Here is a 17,572-nt window from a genome sequence, read left to right as displayed (position 1 = left end):
TGTGGAGCCCTGTCCTCAAACCCCATGGGGTCTGAAGAGGACCCCTATACTTCACAGGGAGACTTCCCCCTACCTACGGGCCTCGTGTTCTTCAGACCCAGCCTTCTCGCCATTTCATTTCCTGCCCAACCTGGGGAACTGGGAGACACACGCTAGGCTGCAAGGCCAGGAAGCAGGAGCACAGGGGTGACTGTTACCTCATTAATTCATTCCCTTTAACCCTTCCCTGGCTCCTCCCTGGGGCAGGGGGAGGGGGGTGGAGAGTGACTGGGATGTGCGTAATGGAGCTGGGTACGGAGTTGGTACCCTGTGCCCACGCTGAAAGTCCCGGCTGCTGCCATCACCCTGCCTAATTAAAAACCCCCGCCCAATGCCCAAGTTCTGACTGTGGGCCGGGGACCCCCCTCCTCCTAGCCCTGAGACACAGCGAAGCCTGACAGGTAAAGGAGAGACTCCCAGCTATGGGACTGAGCTCAGCAAAAGGGCTAACTGGAGAGAAAAAAAAATGGGAGCCAGGGAGGGAAGGCTTTAAGATCTATTTCTCAGGGGGCGGCTGGGTGGCTCAGTTGCTTAAGCCTCCACCTTCAGGTCCCATCATGATACTGGGTTGGGGCCCGGTCGTGATCTTGGGGTCCTGAGATCGAGCCCCACGTCGGGCTCCCTGCTCTGTAAGGAGTCAGCTTCTCGTCCCTCTGCCTGCTGCTCTCCCTACTTGTTCTCTCACTATCTCTATCAAATAAATAAACAAAAAATATTTTAAAAATAAAATGTGCACCCGCGAATCCACTTCTGTTTAAAAAAAATCGATTTCTCAGGACTTAGGGGGACAAGACAGCTGGGCCTGTTAGGAAGGAGAGGGAGCGGGTAGTGGGGCCTCGGAACCTGGCCAGTGACTTTAACCTTTTCCCCATAAATCTCAAATAGTCCTGGCTCTGATAGGGTTTGGGAGTGGAGGCTGTAGGGGGTGGATAAGAGCTCCCTCTCTGATGAGTGGTGAGGGAGCGCCAGCTGGAACTGCGATGGGCTTGGGCATCATTCTTGCAGTATTCATCGGGGGAAAGAGGCCCTGGGAATATCCCCAGTGGGTAGGGGGGCAAGAGGTGGCCTTAACCCCTCCTCCAAATAAACAGCCAAGATAAATGGACATGAAATGCCAATACTAGTACCCTAGCGCACCATTTCCAAGTCCCCCCTCCTCCACTCCAGAGCCCTCAAGCCCTAGAATATCCCGGGAGAGGCCATGTGTTACCCTGGGGCTCCGGGCCCAGCCTTCTGAGGCCTGGCTCCCGCCCCAGGGCAGGAAGGCTGGGGAGTGCTCGCGTCCCGCGCTCCTGCGCTGCGTGCCCCTCACCTCTAGGCAGGGGGCGCCGCGGCCCTGGAGTGAGTGCAGGGCCAGGGGCGGGCTGTGCGGGCGCGCTCCTCCCACGCCGGTGTCAGATTTACGGAACAGAGTTCCTAGGCCAGACGCGCGGTGGGCTGACCGCCGGGTGGATTCCATCCTGCCTGACCCTGCCCGGCCTGACCCTGCCTGGGCGCGCCATGTTCGCCCGTGGGTCCAGGAGGCGCCGCTCTGGGCGTGCGGTGAGCGAGACTCGGGGCAGCGGTGGGAGGCAGGGGTAAACTGAGGCGCAGGAGAGCGGGCAGGGGATTGGGATAGGGAGGAGGTGCTCCACCGAGGATCTGGGAATCCCCATCCACAGATTCCTAGAACAGAGGGGTCAGGGCTGCTGGAAGCGTGTGGATTAAGGAAGAGAGATCTGGTGGCACCTGCTCCCTAATCACCTCTCTGCACACTTCTATCAGCACCCTCAGAGACCTGATGGGCTCCCCTCTCATGTGAATTCTGGGAGGGGATTCTGAGGGCCAAAAGACTGGATCCTAGGGTCCTGGATTGAGTAAAGACCTCCTGTGCTTCTGAGGGAAGGGACTTCCCCTGTACCTTGGCAGAAGGTGATCTTAAGGGTGAGGTCCTACACTCCTGGGGTGCCTGAATATTAAGGGTCTGGGGATTGGGATTTGGGGAACGAGGGCTACCAGGCTTCTACTTGAGCCAGGAGCTTTCTGACTTCTTAGTGGGGTAGCTCTTCCTTTGGAGGGGGTTCTTAAGTGGGGTCTGGGTTTGGTGTTCCAGAGGAGTGAATAGCCCTAGGATATGAAGGGTAAAGGCCAAGGCTTCTTGGGATCAGGATTACTGAATGGATCAGGGGCTTCCTGAGATCCTGAGGGAGGGTCTCCAACTCCTTAGGTATGAAAAGGGGAAGCCAGGGTTTTGAGGACAGGCTGTTGAGATTCAGAAAAGAGGCTTCAGGGATCCCTGGGTGGCACAGCGGTTTGGCGCCTGCCTTTGGCCCAGGGCACGATCCTGGAGACCCGGGATTGAATCCCACATCGGGCTCCCGGTGCATGGAGCCTGCTTCTCCCTCTGCCTATGTCTCTGCCTCTCTCTCTCTATCTGTGTGACTATCATAAATAAGTAAAAATTAAAAAAAAAAGAAAAGAGGGGAGGGTTCATGTTGGGGATCCCAAGTAAGGATGGGGCCTCAGACTCCTACCCTGTGGAACTGGAGTGCCTCTGGCCTCCTGGGTGGAGAAGGGGCCAGGATGAGGCCTGGGAGGAGACACCCAGTTTTGGGACTCTGTGGTCTGGTGGGGAGAGTACTCTGAGTTCTGGGGGGAGGTGTTTGAGGCCTGGAGGAGTTAGAGGCTGGTGGGATGTGTCCAAGGCTGGGTGAGGGGAAGGGAATTCCCTGAAAAACGGGTATATGGGGAGGTGGCCTCAGCTGCCCCGCCTCTACCTCAGTTGTGTCCTCCTTCCGCGCTTTTGGTGCTGTCCCAGCCTGCCCAGCGCTGCCCTGGTGGGACAGGCCCCAGCGTGTGGTTGCGGGCTTGGAGTGGAGAGGAGGGCGTTGACTTCTCTCTCCCCGCCCCCGCGCCGTGCCTGTTCCCACGTCTGCCCCCACCCACTTCAGCCTCCAGAGTTGGAGGACCCAGATCGTGGCCAGCCCTGCAACTCCTGCAGGGAGCAGTGCCCCGGCTTCCTGTTGCATGGATGGAGGTAAGTGACTATCCCAGGGCCTCGCCTTTGTCTGGGCCCCTCCCTTGGGGGGAAACCCCTAGAAGCCCTGTCCACCAGAGCAGCTCTGTTGGGGCAAGAGCCTGACTTAGATTCAGGGCCCCGCTCCCTTCTCGTTCCCAATTGTCCTGTTCCCAGGAAAGCTCCACCCACTACATAGCCCCGCCCCCCAGAAACGTTCTCTGGGCGCCACGGAGTCCCATCCCTAGGGAAATCCTCAGTCCCAGGCCCTGAGCATTGTCCACTGACATCCAGCCCTTCTCAGGCTCAGAACTCCTCTCACAGACCATGTCCTATCCTCCCACTGGAGCCCTGTATCCAGAATGTCTCATAAAATACCACAGAGTCCACAGCTGGCACATTCAGGCCCTTACATAGAGGCTCAGAGCCTCCACCTGCCCACAAGTTCAGAGCCACAGCACAGGCTAGAGCCCACCTCTAGGGATAAAGTTCCCCCCACAACATCCAAAGCCAGTCCTGAGGAGAAACCCCTAAATTTATAACTCTAATCTCAGACTCAGAGCTCCACCCCTATTCAGGCCCACCACCAGGAAAGTCTGACCTGAGTCCCAGAGGTAAAAGTCAGGGAATGGCCTTGAGACCCCCACGGCCCCACCCCCAGCTGGAGACAGCCACGCCCTCCACTCCTGTCTCACCCACAGCAGTCTTGGGCCCCCTGCCCCACCCCCCACCCCCGGGGCCTGGATCCTCATCCAGGCTCAGAATCTTTTGGTGGTGATGCTCTACGTGTCCCTCCACTCTAGCTGGACTTCCTTGGGCTGCTGCTTCCAAGTGAGCTACCACTTAATAATTGACCCCCATCCCGGCCCCCTCAGAAAGATCTGTCAGCACTGCAAATGCCCAAGGGAAGAGCATGCTGTTCATACGGTGCCTGTGGACCTGGAACGTATCATGTGTCGCCTAATCTCAGACTTCCAGCGCCACTCCATCTCTGACGATGACTCAGGCTGTGCCTCGGAGGAGTATGCCTGGGTGCCTCCTGGGCTCAAGCCAGAGCAGGTGACCAGAGGCCGCCACCCCCTCTTGTTGTCCAGTAGATGCGCGCACACCCACAGGCACACAGAGACACACACTCAGAAACCTATTTCCGGGACAACACTAGACTGAATGTACCCTTCTAACCCCTCTGTAATCCCACAGTGGTCAGCTCCCCCACAATGCTCAGGGAACAGTGAATGATCCCTGAGTCAGTCGGTCAGGCCCTGTTCACCCCACTCCTATTCTGCGCCTTAACTCTGGTCTTATCCCAGCACTTCGTGTACCACATCTCCATTAGTTGATTCTTTCAACAAATAGTTATTGAGCACCTACTGCATGTCAGACACTGCTCTAAGCACTGAGGACACAGCAGGTGGAGAAAACGCAAACAAAATAGTGGAGGGAGGGAACTGTTAGAATTGTAAATAGGGTTCCCAGGTCAGCCTCTTTGAAGATATGTTTGGGCTTTGTGAAGGAGGTAAAGAATGCCATGCAGATACCCAAGGTTAGAGCTACCCGAGCAGAAGGAGTAGCTGATGCAAATGTCCTGAGGCAAGAGTGTACTTGGCCTGCAAGAGGAATCCTTAGGAGATCGGTGCAGCTGGAGCAGAGTGAGTGACTGGGAGAGTGGGTGGAGGTGAGGTCTGGTGTGGGGTGGGCACTGAGAGGATTTTGACCTCTACTCTGAATGGAGGAGGAGCCAACAAAAGGTTGTGAGCAGAGAAGGGCTGTGGTTTGTTTTAGGATTTAACAGGCTCCCTCTAGCTGCTGGGAGGAAAATAGGCTGTAGGGGCGAGGGCTGAAGCAGGGGGCCAGTGGCTGAAGACTATGCTGGTGGTGGAAGTAGCAAGTGGTGGTCCGATTCCGGATGTTTCAAAAGCAGAGCTAAAAGGATCTGCTTGTGGGTGTGTGAGAAAGAGGAGTCAGAGATAACCTCAAGGATGGATGGATGGATGAACCAATAGTGTTCAGGCCAAGGCAGGAGCAAACTGAGTAGTAAGAGTGTAAGTCTGGTCTTGGCCATCTGGAGTTTGAGATTCCTGTTAGAGATCTGAGTGGCCATATGGCCTGGAACTCAAGGGAGACGTCACGGGGCTGGGGGTATGCATGTGTGAGGCAGGAGGCTGGGTGTGATTCCCACGGGAGTGAATGAAGAGAATCCAGAGAACCAGGGATGAGCCCTAAGGGTCCTCCCACATCTGGGGGTCAGCTAGTTGAGGAAGAACCAAAAGGGAGACAGAGAAGGAACAGCTAGTAAGGTAGGAAGAAACTGAGAAAGCCAAGGGAACAAAGTGGTTCCAGGAAGAGGGAGTGATCAACTGTGTCCAGTGCTATTGATGGGTCTATCGAATGAGGACTGAAACCTGGAAAAGGATTTTTTTTTTTTTATGATAGTCACAGAGAGAGAGAGAGAGGCAGAGACACAGGCAGAGGGAGAAGCAGGCTCCATGCACCGGGAGCCCGACGTGGGATTCAATCCCGGGTCTCCAGGATCGCGCCCTGGGCCAAAGGCAGGCGCCAAACCGCTGCGCCACCCAGGGATCCCTGGAAAAGGATTTTTAATGGTGTAGACATCGTCAATGATTTGGACAGGACAGGACGGGAAGGCTTGGGATGAGGGGCAGGGACAGAAGGTGTGGAGAAGCCCGAGTGGAGTCAGGTCTGGAGACAATGAGAGGAGAGGAAGTGGAAGCAGCCGATGCACACCACTCTTTGGTGGAACTCTGCTGTAAAAGACCAGTGGAGAGCAGCTGGAGAGAAATGTGGGGTCAAAGCAGTGTATTTGGGAGGTGATGGAAAGGATCCAGCCTGGAGGAAGGGGCGATGGAGAACGTCAGTCAACATGTCCCTTCTGATGACTTGAATATTCTCAGGGAATAGGGCCCCCATATCCCACTGCCTCCCAACTCATCCCTCGTCTCAACTGTTCTCTCCTGCCCACCCCCACCCACCCCCGCCCCGTGTCCTCCCAGGTATACCAGTTTTTCAGCTGCCTCCCAGAGGACAAGGTCCCCTATGTCAACAGTCCCGGGGAAAAATACAGGATCAAGCAGCTGCTGTATCAGCTGCCCCCACATGACAGTGAGGTAAGGAGAGAGGAGACAGGAAGGGCATGCCAGGTCCAGTTTGGGGGCCAAGGTGCACAGCCTGGGCAGATGCTAAGCAGCTGGAAAGAAATGGACAGGGTCAGAGGAGGAAAGGTAAGCTGATCCGACATGGAAGGTCTGGATAGGCAGGGACAATTGAGACATTCCTGGGCAAAACCACGACTGAGCCCCTGAGAGAAGAGGTAAGGGGTGGCAATTTCGGGCAGGAAGCACCACCTCTACAAAGGTCTAGAAGTAAACTCCTTTTGAGTGTGGATGAATTCTGGGAGTGGGGGGAGGAAGGCAGGCCTGGCAGGAGGAGCCTGGAAGACCCTCCTACCCCAGGCACAGTACTGCACAGCGCTGGAAGAGGAGGAGAAGAAAGAGCTCAGATCCTTCAGCCAGCAGCGGAAGCGGGAGAATCTGGGCCGTGGCATGGTGCGCATCTTCCCCGTGACCATCACTGGAGCCATCTGTGAGGAGGTGAGCCACGGAGGGCCCCCCATGAATGAGAGCAGTGCCTCTGCTCCGGGCCCTGGAAGGAGGAGGCGGCCTGCCACTTAAGCACTCAAGGTCTGTCTCCAGTGTTCTAACATCCCCTCACTTCCCACGCCTTAGGGCCTCCCTGGCCAGCAGGATCTGCCTATAAGGCCCCCTGGTGGACAGGGCCTGTTCCTTAGATCTCACCCTTGACTATGAGTCTGTCTCTGAGCAGACCCTAGTTGACCTTCTCTATTCATTCCCTCTACACAGTGAATGTGAGGTGTAGGCTGTCTCTCTGGTCCTCTTGTGGTCGAGACATGTCCTTAAGAGCTGACCCACAGGGGCAGGGCCTGTCTATAGGGCCCCATGGTAGGTGGAATTATCTTCATGGTCCCTCCAGGTAGGTGGAGCCCAACCCTAGATCCTCCTGTTAGGTTCTCAGTGAAGTTTGTCACTGAGGTTCCTCCACGGAGCCTGGCCTGTCTCTTCCATTTCCCCAGCTCCCTGAGGACGAAACTTGCCTTGAAGGCCACCCACAATTAGAAGGGCCTGTCTATATGGTTTCCCCCAGAAGTAGGGTCAGTCTTAGGGTACCCTCCCGTGTTTGTGGGGCCTATCTAAAAGCCCACGAGTGTAACCAGTCACAAAGGTCTGCCAGAGGAAGGCCCAAGTGTGACATGTCTTGGCTGACCCCCATCCATCTGACCATCTTGGTGGCAGTGTCTCTCTGTCACTTGGCAGTGCGGGAAACAGATTGGAGGTGGGGACATCGCGGTGTTTGCAAGTCGAGCGGGCCTGGGTGCCTGCTGGCACCCGCAGTGCTTTGTGTGCTGCACATGCCGCGAGCTGCTGGTGGACCTCATCTACTTCTATCATGCTGGCAAAGTCTACTGTGGCCGCCACCATGCCGAACGCCTGCGCCCACGCTGCCAAGCCTGTGACGAGGTTCACGCCTCTCTGCCCTGGGGATGGGAGTGGAGGGTGAGCAGGGCCAGGGGCAGGCCCTTCTGATGGCCAAGGTGGCCTGTGTGTGTGTGTCACTGTTTCCCCTCCCTCCACCCAGATCATCTTCTCCCCTGAGTGCACGGAGGCTGAGGGCCGGCACTGGCACATGGGCCACTTCTGCTGCTTTGAGTGTGAAGCATCGCTAGGAGGCCAGCGTTACGTTATGCGTCAGAGCCGCCCCCACTGCTGTGCCTGCTATGAGGCCCGCCACGCAGAGTACTGTGATGGCTGTGGGGAACACATTGGTGGGTAAACGTGAAACTGGGCTGGGGGGACAGGCAGACAGCTGGGCCATAGCACCACCCCACCAGGGTCCTCTATTATATGCCATACTTTCAATCTAGCACCAGCACCATGGCCCTATACCCTTCACTGCAAGTCCCCCACCAGTGTCCCCCATTGTGCTTGTGCTTTCTAAACCCCACCTGCACGACACTAGGCACCACTGCGCATCTAGGCCCACTTCCAGAGTTCCCTCTTTTTTTTTTTTTGAAATTACAAAGCTACTTTTAATACTTTGGGGTGAGCCCCACAGGAATAAAAAACACTGGGAAGTGGTAACCCCCTCACCCCCAGGCGTGGCCCAGGAGGAGAGAGGCTACTTAAGGGGAAGGAAGCACAAAAGGGACCCGCTGCAGACTCAGGGCAAAGGGAATGCCATTGGTGCTGGAACCTGTGAGCACTACAGGAGAAAACGCGAGCGTGATGGGACTGGCTCCAGGCACACAGGCGAAGGGCAAGAGGGTTGGACACAAAGCCACAAACATACTTGGGTTCCTCCTTCTCGTTTGCCTTTTTCTGCTTCTGCTGCATGATCTCCGAGTCCCTGGGGGTAGAGATGATGGGGCACTCTGCTTGCGGGAGGCAGCAGAAAGCCCGTCATCTCAGCTCTTTCCCTTAACCGAGTCGCTCTGCTTTTTCATATTCTTCTGGCAGGCGGGGTTCGCGCTGGTTACCGCGGGTCATGGCAACATGGCAACGGCAGCGGCTCCGGCCTGCCTCCGTTGCGTTCCCTTGTTCTGTCCGATGTTGCAGGCCCCCCAGAGTTCCCTCTAATTCCCAGGCCCTGGGGCTACCCTCTTACTCCCTCAGCCAAGGCCCAACACCCCTAGACTCCTCTTGTTCTCTAGAGATTCCTCCCTCAGCCTAGGTCCTGTCCTACCTTCTAAACCACACCCCACCCTCTAAGACCCACTCCTTTCCCACCAAGGCCCTTCGATACCTTCTAAGCCCTGCCCCCACCACCCAGGCCTCTTCTTCAGATTCACTTCCTACATTCTGTCCCCCTGAAGCCACCTCTTAATGTCCAAGCCTGACCCACATCTTAGAGTCCAATGCCCACCCCCAGTCTGGGAGGGGGCACCCTGGGAAAGAAAGAGGAGAAGACATCAACCAGTTTCCAGGAGAGAATGGATGAGGAACTTTAGGGTGAAGCCCAAACCTCGGTTTCCCTGCTTTCTCCATAGAAGGGCCCCATTCTGGAGAGTTGTGGGTGGGGAGGGCGTCTTGGGGTACCCTGCCTCAGATTCCCTTCCTCTTCCCAAGAGGGGCCCCATTCAGGACAGTTGGGGATATGCCTGATGGTTCTGACTCAGTTTTCCTTCTGTCTTTGGTCCCCACAGGCCTGGACCAGGGCCAGATGGCGTATGAGGGCCAGCACTGGCATGCATCCGACCGCTGCTTCTGCTGTAGTCGCTGTGGACGAGCCCTGCTGGGCCGCCCCTTCCTGCCACGCCGTGGTCTCATCTTCTGCTCCAGAGCCTGCAGCCTGGGGTCCGAGCCCACGAGTTCGGGGACTTCGGGGACCAGCCGCCAGAGCTGGAGTGCGGGCACAGTCTCTGCACCTCTCACAGCCTCCAAGGCCTCTTTCTCGGCTGCAGAGGAGGAGGCAGCAGAGACCGCCACCAAAGGAACTAGCACGGAGCCAGAGCCTGGTGAGCTAACCCTCAAGCCAAGTGTGGCCTCTCGGCGTCCCCCCACTCCCCCCAACCCGGACCCTCCCCTTGATTCACCCACGCCCTTCACCTTCCCCGCAGCCCTGGCCCCGCCCCCATCCCAGCCCTGGCTCCATCCCCAAGTCTCCAGCCAAATGACCTGCACTCGTAAACCCTGGCTCCACCCCCTGCTGTTAGAAGGCCTGTCCCCTGGCCTCTGGCCTCAACCTGTTCCTTCTTGAGCCCAAATTCTTCCTCCTTTCCTCCGAACCCTTGACCTTCCACCCTCCGCGCCCAGGCCCACCCCCATTCTCTGGCAAACTTGGTCAGCCTTAGTTGATGTCACCACCTCCTTACATCAGAAGCCAAGCTCTCATTACCTCACCTAGAGCCCGCCCCAGGCCTCCTTTTTCCCAAATTACCCCCACCTTGCTGCCCCTCCTTGACCCTTGCTCCCACTTTCCCAGTCCTGATGGGGTCAAGTGGAGAGAAGGCCCTTCACAGTCATCCCCTCAGGGGCAATAACAGGGAATTGTCCCATCCTTTCCAGTTGCGGGCCCTGAGGAGCCTGCCCACTTTCTCAGGGGAGCCCCCCACCGCCACTCCATGCCAGAGCTGGGTCTCCGCGGCGCCCCCGAGCCACCCCCAGGACTCCCCAGCCAGCCTGACCCACCCCTGGAAGATGGTGCCTTTGGTCGCCAGAGCACCCCCCGCGTCAGCTTCCGTGACCCTCTGGTATCCGAGGGAGGCCCGCGGCGGACCCTGAGTGCACCCCCAGCCCAGCGTCGCAGGCCACGCAGTCCCCCACCTAGGGCCCCCACCCATCGCCGTGGCATCCACCGCCGCCACCACCACCATCACCATCACCGCCGCCACTCTGGCAGACATCGCCACCACCAGTGTGACTTGGGATCGGAGTCGGACTCCGGATCTTGCTCCAGCTCGCCTTCTAGCCCCAGTTCTGAGTCCTCAGAGGAGGATGGCTTCTTCCTAGGAGAGCGCATCCCGCTGCCCCCACATCTGTGCAGGCTCAGGCCTGCTCAGGACAATGCAACTGGAACCCCCAAATCCCCATCTCCACAGCTCCCCAGGAGCTGGCGCCCAGGGATGCCTCGCCAGACCAGAGACAAGAACTGCATTGTGGCTTGAAGGCAGCGTAGTCCTGGAGGGCTCCATTGTCAAGTCAGCATAGATGATCCTGTCTCCCAACCTGAGTCATAAATCCCCTTCCTCCTTCATCTGTTTGTGTTAATGAAGTAATTTAATATTTGTTGTAAAACAGGCCTGGCTTCTTTACCTCCTTGCTCCAGCTGTCCTCCCTGACTTCCCCACTCCTGATGTTTGAGATTTATCCACATTTGATCAAAAGATTAATTTATTCATTATTACATGTTTTAACAATCTGTTTATTTATCCCTCCACAGAACCACCCCCCCACACTGAGTTTATTTGGTGCAGGTCACAGCCTGGGGCCTAGAGTCTGAAATCTGAGGCTCCCTCCTCCCCTTATTTTGTGGCTTAAGTGGGCGCATAGTCCAGGCAGAACAGTGTCTCCTGTTGGGTACTGCAGAAGGTAGGGGGACATAGGCACACCCATAAAGATGGCCACACCCAGGAGGGAGGACTGGCAGGACAGGAAGACAGATTCTCCCAATAAAGGCACTTGTACTTCAGTAAGGGGCTGGGAGTTGGCTGGGAGTGTTGTAAGGGCAGGGAGGAGTCCTTTCGATGGAAGTGTTATTTGCAGGTTTCAGAGAGAAATGGAGTTCACCTACACCGGGCCATCTGCAGGATCTGCAAGTGAGGAAAAGAGAGGAAAGCATGGGTAGGATCCATATGCCCATTTATAGACAAGTAATACTGAGGCTTATGGCACTTATTGGCACTAAGGCCATCAGTACCAATAAGGGGTATTCATGGCCTTGGGAGACTCCTTTCCTACTCTCCTCAGCACCCCAGGCAACACTCCCGCCAACACACACACTTACCAGTAGGGGCTGCTGTATGTCTTTGCTGCCGCAGGGGGAAGGTAATATAAGCATCATAGCCAAAGAGGCTTGTAGCAATTAGGCCCAGTACCTGAGAGTGGGGATGGGAGGGAGGGACGTTGGATCAGGTTGGTCAGCCTACTCAGCCTCTTGCTTTCTTGTATCTACCACCTCCAACGACTGCCCCCCATGCAGGGATGGTGACTAAAACCCCAGATTGGGAAGCCACAGAGCCCCAGGGAAAGGCCAGGAGACTGGAATCTACCCCACCCTCCCTCCGAGAACCCCTCAACACAGGATAACCACATGATGGCCCCACATGTCAGTGGCACCATTCACACTGTACATTTGAGACAAAGTTCTAGCAGATGGTAGCCTATTGTGTTGACAAAGGGGCTGTCTCTTTGTGCTTTCCACAAAGGTTCCTGTGTTGGACAAGGCATGGCCTTTTCCAGCAAAGGATGACTTTGGGAGGAGAACCAGAGCCTGGGCCAGACGTTCCCGCAGGCTCTGAGTGTGGCCTGCTATGGGTCACATACTTTCTGCCAAAAGCAGAGGCAGAACTGACCCCTGTATTCTCATTCCCCACCCTCACCCCCACCACTTTGGAGCTGCCTCTGTGGCTTTTACCCCCGCGATGATTTTGGAGTGGTTTCCTCCTTCAACAAGGACAACGATGGAGGTGATCAGGTAGAGGATGGCTGCTATGAGGGTTCGGAAGAAATCCTGTGAGGTGTGGGCAGAAGAGGGAAGTCAGCATTAAGAATTACCAGGACCGTCCCAACTGCCCAAGCCCCTCCCTAGCCTTGCCGCTTACACTCCAAGGCCAGTTGATGATCTGTATCTTGGTGTGCAGGTCACACATGTAGATGACAAAAAAGATAGCAGCAAGGATCATCTCCACCACTGACAGGGAGGAGTATCCTGGTGTGGAGGCACTGAAGCAGATCAGAATCACCAGGCACAGTATCTGGAAGAATGACAGGGGAAAGGGGGCCTCAATCAGTTCCCAGGGCTGGAGGGATTGGTTTAAATTGGAGGTCTTGGGGCACCTGGGTGACTCAGTGGTTGAGCATCTGTCTTTGGCTCAGGTCATGATCCCAGGGTCTTGGGATGGATTCCCACAGCAGGCTCCCTGCAGGGAGCCTGCTTCTCCCTCTGCCTCTGTCTCTGCGTTTCTCATGAGTAAATAAATAAAATCTTAAAAGATAAATAAATAAATTGGAAGTCTCAAACTCCAAAGATACCTACCAGGACGAGAAAGATGACAACTAATAATAGCTAAACATTTCTCGTGTGCTCGCTGTGTCCCGAATGTTGTTCTAGGAGCTGTACAAGTACTAATTTATTTAATCATCACGACAACCTAATGAGCTGGGTGCTGTTATTGGTATCTTTTTTTTTATAGAAAAGTGAGGCACAGAGAGCTTAAGTGACTTGCCCGGAGTCACCTAGCTAGTAAGGGGTAGAGTTGGGTGCCTCCGTTTCCCCCCTTTTTCCTTTTAGCACGGGGCGGGCTGCAGGGAGTGGTGCCGCCAGGTGTTTTGTGAGCACTGCTGGTGCCAGCTCCGGAGCCTTCATAGAGGCGGGACCTGCGGTTCCCTCGGCAACCCCTTTGGGAAGCGGTGAGAGTGACACCGGGAAGGGCAAGGCTCTGTTAAAGGTGTCGCACCGCTTTTACAAGTGAATCAAAGGCGGCACCCACTTTGAGGGGAGCGGGCAGCCCAGGCTCCCCAGCAGCCCGAATAGCTAACGACCTCCTGCCCCCCCACAGAAGGGCGAGGAAGAACTGGTAAAGGGCGGACCTCCCTACCCCGCAGGACCAGTGCTCAGGGCCCCACCCCAACAGGCCCCGCCCCTGGGCGCACAGCCAACCCGCCCGCCAGTGCCCAGGCCGCGCCACGCCCTGCCACGGGAGGCCCCCCACCTCCTAGCCCCGTGGGATCTCGCCCAAGAGCCCACCCACGTGTCCGCGCTGTCTCCCTCCACAGGGCTCCCCATATGAGCTATGGGCCCCTGGCGCCACCCCATAGCCCAGCGGCTCCTGATTACCTTCTCCAAATCCCAGTGGCTAGCCGTGAGTCCCCGGTTTCGGGCCTCCGCCACGACCCCACCCACCCGCGCCCACTGCGGAGCGCCTCCAGGCCTGCGCCAGCCTCACCCGGGGCCTCCCAGCTCCGCGTGGTCCGGCCACTCCACCCCACCTTTGCCCACCCGCCTATCCCGGGACGCTCACAATCTCGGCAAACAGGAGAATTCCCTTTCGGGTGCGCGAAAAGTTGGTGCAGGCGGCCCAGCAGCCGGGGGCCGAGAGGCGCTCGGAATCCGCCATGGGGTGGGCCGGAGTCCCTAGGGGCACGGAGTATCTCGTCGCTTGCTCGCGGATTCGGGGACGCTGCACACCCTGCCGTCTTACCCGCTGTCTGGCCGGGAAGGGGGCCCCCCGGGCGAAGGAGGGAGTGAATCACCTCACCGAGCAGAAGCGGGCGGGGCCGGAGGGGGCCGGGCCAGGTGGCTGCCGCCCCGGAAGCCCCTTCGCCCCGCCCGCCAAGGATACTCCCGGCCTGGCGTGGAGCCCCCGGGGAGCCCCATCTCCAGGGGCGCCCAGCTTTTGAGGCTTAGCAGTTTGGGGTACCATGCGCGGTAATGGCGAGACTTTTTGCGCCTTCAAAATAGGAATGCTTTCGATGCTGCCTCAATTCAGAACCGCGGGTATCTGGTTTTGGGGAGGAGTGTGACTTGTGACTCAGTTTCCTTAGGTGTAAAAGTGGCCGAGGCCGTGGTTAAACCCAGGTACTTTTCCAGAATTCTGAATATTTCGGATCTTAGAAAGTTGTGTATGTCTTAACACCCTTGGCGAGGTCTGAAGCAGCCCTGTTTAAAAAAAAAAATTACAACACTTCAGTCCAGGGCGTGATCCTGGAGACCTGGGATCCCCACGTCCGGCTCCCTGTATGGAGCCTGCTTCTCCCTCTGCCTGTGTCTCTGCCTCTCTCTCTTTGTGTGTCTCTCATGAATAAGTAAATAAATAAAATCTTTTTAAAAAATTACAACACCTTAATATTTATTCAAGAAAGGAAAAAAAAAAAAAAAGAAAGGAGGTGAAAGTCATTCACAATAAGTCCTATAAGCCAGAACTGAAAATTGTCTCATTACCTCAGGTTAGGTTTTGTAACCAAATGGTGCCCAACACATGGGAAAGCTTTTTCCGGAGCTTTTCTGACTTCAAATTTTCAGATAAAGGATCATGGTGGGTGGAATAAACCTCTTAGCAGTGATGGAAATGTGACTGCATTAGCACACAGGCTAAGAGAGAACAGGACTTGGTGACCATCAAGCTGCTCAGTAAATGGGGACAGACATTATTAACAGTGTCACCACCCAGGGTCTGATTCTCTGTTCTGCAGTCCTAGCCCTGGCCTTAAGTGCGGGGCCTCTGTTTCCTAGTTCTAAGGAGAGGAGCTACCAGCATAGCCCTAGATGAAGAATGGGGAAGAAGCACAGGTTTTTTTGCTGGAAGCATGGCAAGATGAGAGGAAGGCTCCTGGGGTGCCAGCCTGGGTGCAAGGCTGATGACATTTGAAGTGTGTTATCCTAAGTGAGCAATTTCTCCCAGCTCAGCCTTGATTTCTACATTTGAGACATGCACTTGGTCACAGGAATCAGGATCTCCCTGGAGATGTGCTGAGGATCACACTCTCCAGACTGGACGTTGATTTTAGTCTCATCCCATTTGAGGGAAAAGTTGTGGCTGGACAGCCAGGACAGTTAAACCCAAGGGCCTGACTGTGACGCCACACCCTCCCCCAACCTGGGGTGCCTCAAAACCAAGGAAGGGGCACCCTTTTATCATCCCAGGCTGCTGAGAGTGGTTGAGTGGCAGAAGGGATGAAGCACACTTTTCCCAGCGTTGAGAGTGTGCTTTCCAACGCCGTGGGGACATGTCTGAGTTTTTAGAACAAAATAAACTCTGCATTACCTGGAGCCTTTGCACTTGCCATTCCCATGGCTGTCAGTGTCCTTCCCCAAGCTCTTCATACATTTGGCTTCTGGTCATTTGGGTCCCGGCTCAAATGTTGTCTTCAAAGAGACCAACAGCCCACCATCATTGCTCCCACCAACATAACCTCCTTTTGAAATCTTTGTAACTCTGACCTCTCCCTGAAGTTCTTTTATTTATTCATTTTCTTTTGTCTTTTCTTTTCCAACATACTTCTACACAAGGTTAGAAATCTTTATCTTTCGTTTCACCAGCATCTTCCCAACACCTATCATGGTGCAAGGTAAACAATCAGGGCTCAATTACTCGTCAAATGCAGGTGAGATTAAAAGGATAGGCTCCAGCATCCTGCCTTGATTAAATCTTGCTTCAATGCCCCCCCCCAAGCCATTTATACTGTCTGAGCCTCACTCTCCTCCCCGTGAAATGGAGATATTAGGATTGTTGAGTAGATATGTAAGTAGATGAAAATAGATAGTGCAATAAAGCCAGTAGCAGGGGGGATCCCTGGGTGGCTCAGCGATTTAGCGCCTGCTTCTGGCCCAAGGCACGATCCTGTAGTCCCGGGATCGAGTCCCATGTCGGGCTCCCGGCATGAAGCCTGCTTTTCCCTCCTCCTGTGTCTCTGCCTCTCTCTCTCTCTCTATGTCTATCATAAATAAATAAATAAATCTTTGAAAAAAAAAGCAAATGGTGGTTGGGGTTACTATTATTAGTATCCTGGGTGTGACTGTTTATAGGGCTGGAGTGCCTTATTTCCGTAGAGCCACACCTCCAACGGGCTCTGAGTCAAGGGTAGCTGGAAGCCCCAGTACACTCCCCCACGAAGTCCACAATGCTGACCATTCAAGGGTTCACCTCTTCAGTTCTTTCTTTTTTTAAGATTTTATTTATTCATTCACGAGAGACACGGAGAAAGAGGCAGAGACACAGGCAGAGGGAGAAGCAGGCTCCATGCAGGGAGCCCGATGTGGGACTCGATCCCTGGACTCACGCCCTGGGCCGAAGGCAGGCGCTAAACCGCGGAGCCACCCAGGGATCCCCACTTCTTCAGTTTTTTATACCCCAGCTCCCAGCCGGGCTTTGCAGTCCCTCTCTCCTGAACACGTCACCCTGGAAATTCACACTCTAGTCTTTTTTAATTTGTCTCCCCTCTCTGACCCCTCCCCATAGGGGTGGGAGTTGCCCTTTCCCGCCTGACCACAGCTTCCTTCACTGGGGGGATGGGGCCAAGTGTTCAGGATGTGGTGACAAGCGGAGGTGACTGGACATTTCTGGCCTCAGCCAGTGCTTGGCTTCAGGGCTATCCCAGTTGCAGTCCTACAGGCCATATAAGCCCTGCCTTTAGGGCTCTGCTCCCAGGATGGAGGAAACTCTGTCCTCTCCCAGGACCAGGAATGCCCAGCATGTGGCGTGTGCGCACAAGCCTGGCTGCAGTTCATCACCATCTATGGAAGAGGGGGGTGCGGCTCAAAAGTTCTAACAGCCCAGCCAGCTGACTCACACCTTCCTGGCCCCACCCCAAGGGGGGCTCCAGGGCCCCAGCCCATGCCTTAAGGATGGCAGTCTATATACCATCGAAAGCTGGCCAAGCTGGCTGGAAGTGAGAGACCGCAGGCTCCTGGTGAAAGAAGCCACCCTGGTTCTAGCCTTGCTCTCTGGACCCCAGCTGGGGGTCTGGACGATTCCTGCCTGGGGCTGTGGGTGTTCAAGTGCACTCCTGCTACAAACGGCCCGCCTCTGCATTCCCCATGCCATGAGCAAAGATTATCTGTGGGCCTAGCACACCTCTAAAAAATGAAATGGATGAATGAGGAGAGATGCAGGAATTGGCGAAGAAAAGCGGAGAAGGGAAAAAGCACGCCAGGCTGAGGTTCGGGCACAAGCAGACCCTGCCGGAGGCACGGAGGAAACAGTATGAAGTAAGTTTGTCAATGGCTGCAAGAAGAGGCCCTCCTTGAAAGCAGATCTGCCCACCCCCTCCTTTGCAGGGTGAACTCAGG

General features: G+C 55.7%; 2 protein-coding genes across 7 annotated transcripts; one reads left to right on the top strand and one right to left on the bottom strand.

Annotated features, from left to right (window-relative positions):
• Positions 1 to 1,432: 1,432 nt before the first annotated feature.
• PRICKLE3 (prickle planar cell polarity protein 3) lies at positions 1,433 to 10,966 on the top strand. Of its 6 annotated transcripts, none has more exons than XM_055338371.1 (9): positions 1,433 to 1,581; positions 2,970 to 3,055; positions 3,910 to 4,093; positions 6,046 to 6,159; positions 6,505 to 6,642; positions 7,363 to 7,587; positions 7,706 to 7,892; positions 9,270 to 9,581; positions 10,132 to 10,966. In XM_055338371.1, the coding sequence occupies exons 1-9, from the start codon at positions 1,540 to 1,542 to the stop codon at positions 10,728 to 10,730; spliced, it is 1,887 nt and encodes a 628-aa protein (XP_055194346.1). In that variant the 5' UTR covers positions 1,433 to 1,539; the 3' UTR covers positions 10,731 to 10,966. The 6 variants fall into 6 exon arrangements, with proteins under 6 accessions (XP_055194346.1, XP_055194347.1, XP_055194343.1 ...); XM_055338372.1 differs by having other exon boundaries at positions 1,434 to 1,581; positions 7,384 to 7,587; XM_055338368.1 differs by having other exon boundaries at positions 1,468 to 3,055; positions 7,384 to 7,587.
• A 7-nt stretch (positions 10,967 to 10,973) lies between these two features.
• Positions 10,974 to 14,039, bottom strand: PLP2 (proteolipid protein 2). Its single transcript, XM_055338373.1, has 5 exons — positions 13,806 to 14,039; positions 12,387 to 12,539; positions 12,200 to 12,295; positions 11,570 to 11,660; positions 10,974 to 11,375 (listed from the first exon to the last, which is right to left on the bottom strand). Exons 1-5 carry the CDS (start codon positions 13,899 to 13,901, stop codon positions 11,353 to 11,355), a joined length of 459 nt encoding a protein of 152 aa, XP_055194348.1. The 5' UTR covers positions 13,902 to 14,039; the 3' UTR covers positions 10,974 to 11,352.
• Positions 14,040 to 17,572: the final 3,533 nt, after the last annotated feature.

This window comes from Nyctereutes procyonoides, unplaced genomic scaffold, assembly GCF_905146905.1.
Source record: "Nyctereutes procyonoides isolate TBG_1078 unplaced genomic scaffold, NYPRO_anot_genome, whole genome shotgun sequence".
Taxonomy (NCBI): Eukaryota; Metazoa; Chordata; class Mammalia; order Carnivora; family Canidae; genus Nyctereutes; species Nyctereutes procyonoides.
This window is presented reverse-complemented; position numbering and strand designations above follow the sequence as displayed.

What these genes read in the sequence shown, in the direction of transcription:
- PRICKLE3 (XM_055338367.1), top strand. Translation starts at nt 2,763, where the DNA reads ATGGGGAGGTGGCCTCAGCTGCCCCGCCTCTACCTCAGTTGTGTCCTC. An exon ending in TTCCTGTTGCATGGATGGAG is followed by an intron (nt 3,056 to 3,909) that starts GTAAGTGACTAT and finishes CGGCCCCCTCAG; the next exon opens with AAAGATCTGTCAGCACTGCA. An exon ending in TAGCACGGAGCCAGAGCCTG is followed by an intron (nt 9,582 to 10,131) that starts GTGAGCTAACCC and finishes CATCCTTTCCAG; the next exon opens with TTGCGGGCCCTGAGGAGCCT.
- PLP2 (XM_055338373.1), bottom strand. Translation starts at nt 13,901, where the DNA reads ATGGCGGATTCCGAGCGCCTCTCGGCCCCCGGCTGCTGGGCCGCCTGC. An exon ending in ACTCCAAAATCATCGCGGGG is followed by an intron (nt 11,661 to 12,199) that starts GTAAAAGCCACA and finishes CCCCACTCTCAG; the next exon opens with GTACTGGGCCTAATTGCTAC. An exon ending in ACATACAGCAGCCCCTACTG is followed by an intron (nt 11,376 to 11,569) that starts GTAAGTGTGTGT and finishes CCTCACTTGCAG; the next exon opens with ATCCTGCAGATGGCCCGGTG.